Below are 4,404 nucleotides of genomic sequence, written 5' to 3' on the forward strand. Positions count from 1 at the left end.
TACCCGGGTAAGCGCTTGCTAAGTCACATTACCTTACAGGATGAATATGATAAGGACTAAGAATCTTACCTAGTAAGAACAAGACAAGGACCAAGAGTCTTACCCGGTAAGTGAAGGCGACCGACTCTTATCATGGTAAGCGCTTACCAGGTAAATTGTTGCATACAATATTGTTTTAGTGGATTAAAACCTTACCCGGTAACCAAATGATGGTGTTAAATCTTACTGGTAAGTGTTTGGCATTACAAAAGAAAAAACCACTTAAATGTTGCAAACCCCTTCTATGCATGAGGGGAAATGTACCTTTTTGAAATAGCAATCATAACCTATACTCGTTAAGAAATTCTGATTCAAGAAAAGCAAATTTACCCTCGATTTTTCTTCAGATGATGGACAGTGATGCATCTGTTAAGCAATGGACAAATACAATAAAGTATCAGTAAAGGGTTTGATTACACTATAATAGTTATAAATAACAATCTACGATTTTTGTCCGTTATTTGTTAAAAATTACGACTTTCTGCCTGATGCTTTCAATATTACAGGTTTCGCCCCTCTGTGGCTAGCATTTCATTGTTGTTTCCGCCCCTGAAGCTAACTCCATCGATGGTTTATCCTTAGGTATTAGGGATAAACACAACGATGAGTGGTTTACCACAGGCACGAAAAGAAAATCCAATGAATTGTAAAGCCACAGGGACGAAGTAATTCTAATAGAGACGAAAATCGCATTTTTTGTCCATGTAAGGGTCATCACTGTCACGTTTTACAAGGTAATCAAAATAGAATAATATAAACGTGTCTTACCGGATAAGATTCTCGGTCTCTAAAATCGTTGGTAAAGACCATCATATCTGACTACATAAAGCTTCTCTTACCCAATAAGAAGCATTAAGTATTTATTTACCCAGTAAGATCAAGCCAAAAGTGTTTTGTAACATCCCCTAAATTGGCAAGAAAAAGAAGCTGAAGAAAGAAAACCTTGCCCAGATGAATATCAAGAGCTGAATAGTGCAAGATTAATTTCAATACCAAAGATAGAAGAAGCAATTGAGTTGGATCATAAAGCATCATGACTCTCTCTAGCGGAAAACGATATCCGTCATCTTTCTTTCAGGAAATTATAAATCCCGTTGTTTGGCGATCTCAACATCGTAGTCGGATATTTCTCAAATCATTCCATCAAAAAATGGAACCAAGAGAACCAATTCCATCAGAACCATATCCAGTGCTGGTGAGATTATCACTGTGAAGCTTGGTGGTCTTATTCTCTGAGAATGATAACAGCTGATCCAACATATTATCACCATCAGACAGATCGTGAAAGATAAAGGGATCATAGTTTTCCGTCGAAACCGTCCTTTCGTTCAATGGCAATCCAGACATAAGATCCATATTCTCAAAAAGATCTTCAACTTCATCAGAAGTAAGATCCAATTCGACAGAATCTTGAGAATTTGAGTCAGGTTCTTCAGATGGTGGCTGATATTTCACAATTGCACCTTCGCAAGGTAGACCTATTGGTTCGTTCGGTTTTAGTATGGTCTTGCTAATGGGTTCAGACTTGAGCCTGTTATTTTCTATTGGTTTAGCCAAAAAACCAGGGCTTTGCATGGCTACAACTATAAATGACAGCATTTGTTGCTGGTTTTGTTCCATTCCTTTAAGTTGTTCTCGAAGAACCAACATCTTGGCTTGTGAAGTTTTCTGGTGTTGCCTCTGTTTTACGAGCTCCTGCATCAACGTATTCTTATCAGTCTTTAGACTCTCGACTTCCTTCCATAGGCCGGCATACTTGTTTCCTTCATTGGCACTGACATTTATCATCTTTGGCTTAGTAACGTTTTGCTGAGCAGTCACCGGTGATGCTTTCTTCCTGTTGATTGACATCAGCAAATGCTTTTGGTCTTTGATGAATCCGTCGTTCGCGAATTCCCATCTATCTGTATCATTTTTTCTAAATCCCTGAAGAAATTTTGAGTTAGAGATCATTAGCAACGAACTCTAGTTCTGTTCTTCAAAGATAACTTGCACAAAAATCAGAAAATCACCATAGTAAGCAATCAATACCCACCTTATCAGACACTTATGCTGAAGAAATACCTTTGATATCATTATCATAAAAACAGTATGGATAACATGTATTGAACAATAAAAACTTACAGCAAAAGGCAATTTGCACATAGATAGAACAAAAAGTTAGAGGTTTGTTCCCAAGAAAAAATACGGTCGAAAGAAACCCACCAAGCCTACGCAATTGTACATTAGCCACTTGAAATCATTATGCTGCAAACGAGGCGACGAAGCTTAAAAGAGAATAGTTCATGTTCGCTAATTTAACTTTAACCGAACCACAAACACATGAACAAATAAGTTTTCTAGTTCATGTTCGTTCATTAAGAAAATAAGTTTGTTCGAGTTCATCTATCATAGTTTGTTAAGATGCAAAACAAAAACATAAAAGATCACAAAATCACAATCACCATCAATCATGAGACTATTGGTAAACAACATAGTAACTATTATAAGAATGAGAAGTAACAAACTAATTTGCTACCCGGTGTAGGAGTTCCCCAAATTGCCAAAGGAAGAATTCGTGGCCCAAAAGTGTGGATTGTGGAATGTAGAAGACAGGAGAGAAGTGGGATGCGGCTACGGTTTTAGCTTCAAAGTATTTATATTTATATTATTTTTAATATATATGTACATAAAACAAATAGATTACAGAACGTTCATGATCTTGTTCGTTTTCATTTTCTAACTAACAATTAAAAACCATGTTCATATTTGTTCATTTATTAAAAGCACGAACTTCCTGTCAAACAGTTCACAAACATTTCATTAAGCATTCGGTTCCTTTTGCAGCCCTAAAAAATCATAGCTCAATTGACAAAAGCCCATCAATCTTACACAACTTTACATATCTTGTATGCAAGATTTCAAGAATACAATGCAATCACTGTTGTATGATTACATCTTTTACAACGAGAAAGAGAAGTCAGTTATGACAATCCATGAGCCTCAAGCAGAAAAACTCTTGATCATACCAAATGCAGACAGTATTGGCACAGGAACATCAACATATTTGTCTCATGAAAATGTTATAGCCGGTTTCTACAAAACTTACCTTGCCCACAGTATTTCCATCTAGAATCTCTATGATTCCAACAAAATCTTATCAACTATCGGTGCTAAATTACCATAGCTTTAGCCATAGATCATGGAATAGTCTCTTCTATGTCTATTAACTTGATAACACTAACAAAAAAAAATTACCAGAAAGAAAGACCCTATCTTTAATGTCATTTAAAAGCATTCCCAATACCAGTTCTACAAAAAGAAATCACCTCTCTACAAATGCAACATTAACAAATCCTGCAGACTCCAGTTCTTAATGTTTTGTCTTCTAAAAATTAGCAGAAATCAACCAAAAAGGATCACATTCCAGAAAAGAAAAAAGAGAATTAGAGATTTCAGTTTCAACCAAGAACATTACGCTGAGATGCAAACCATATGCAGCAGAAGTTAAAATGTCAACTAATATAACCACATATATGTAAACGACGCTATATGCTTTATGAATCCACTTAAACAACTAACGAAAGGCAGCTTAAGCAACGTGAAATCTATTTATATATGAATCAATTTGAAAGAAGAATAATACTATCATAGACAATCAACGTAAGAAAATTTTACATAAAACGGATAGTAGAACTAGAATCGATTCACGTAACACGTCATAAAAAAGTATCAAGCAAAACAATCGAGAAATAACAAAATTGGGCGAAGAATATAAAAAGCTCACGTAGATATTGAGTTGGCGTTGGAAGCTGGCAAAGGTATTGTGCTTGAAATATCTAGGAAGCAATTCAGAAGTAAATTCCGCTTCATTCCACACTATGAAGCTATCATTAGCTAGACTCCATGAAATCAAAGCATCGGTGGAAGGATCATCGACCATCTCATAACATTTCAGCAAAAATGGCGGAATCAGTAATCCACCATTCTCCGTCGATTTCTTCACCATAGTTGAATATTCAAGAATTGCGGTGTAGCGTCGTCCACAGATTTTCCAATGAATTTGCAATATAATGTGCAGGGAAACTGAAACTGAAACTGAAACCCTAATAAAGGGGAGAATCGAGGAGACTTTGACTGGAAGGAAGTTGCAGGGGCACCGCCATGGAGAGACAAATATCTCCTGTTTCTTTTCGCTTTTTGATTAATGAAAGGACAAAAATATCTTAGTGAAAGAAGGATTTTTTTTACGTGGTTGTTTTTTTTTTTTTTTTTTTTTATAGAGGTTTTGAAGTCTGATTTTATTTTTGATTTTTAAGAAGCGGTGTTGAAGTCTGAAATCTAAATTAGTCAGACTGTTTGTTTTTGTAAACTGACAAACGTCTG

At 35.7% G+C, this 4,404-nt stretch overlaps 1 protein-coding gene across 1 annotated transcript; it reads right to left on the reverse strand.

Moving 5' to 3' along the window:
• Nucleotides 1-210: 210 nt before the first annotated feature.
• Nucleotides 211-4,194, reverse strand: LOC112527782 (heat stress transcription factor A-1-like). The gene is made up of 3 exons (XM_025138583.1): nucleotides 3,806-4,194; nucleotides 808-1,965; nucleotides 211-405 (listed from the first exon to the last, which is right to left on the reverse strand). The coding sequence occupies exons 1-2, from the start codon at nucleotides 4,025-4,027 to the stop codon at nucleotides 1,183-1,185; spliced, it is 1,005 nt and encodes a 334-aa protein (XP_024994351.1). The 5' UTR covers nucleotides 4,028-4,194; the 3' UTR covers nucleotides 211-405; nucleotides 808-1,182.
• Nucleotides 4,195-4,404: the final 210 nt, after the last annotated feature.

Source organism: Cynara cardunculus (genome assembly GCF_001531365.2).
Source record: "Cynara cardunculus var. scolymus isolate 2C chromosome LG 15, CcrdV1, whole genome shotgun sequence".
NCBI lineage: Eukaryota > Viridiplantae > Streptophyta > Magnoliopsida > Asterales > Asteraceae > Cynara > Cynara cardunculus.

Excerpts from the sequence above, each read along its gene's own strand:
- LOC112527782 (XM_025138583.1), bottom strand. The coding sequence starts at position 4,027 with ATGGTGAAGAAATCGACGGAGAATGGTGGATTACTGATTCCGCCATTT. Across the intron at positions 1,966-3,805 it reads AACGCCAACTCAATATCTAC|GGATTTAGAAAAAATGATAC; the intron begins GTGAGCTTTTTA and ends AAATTTCTTCAG.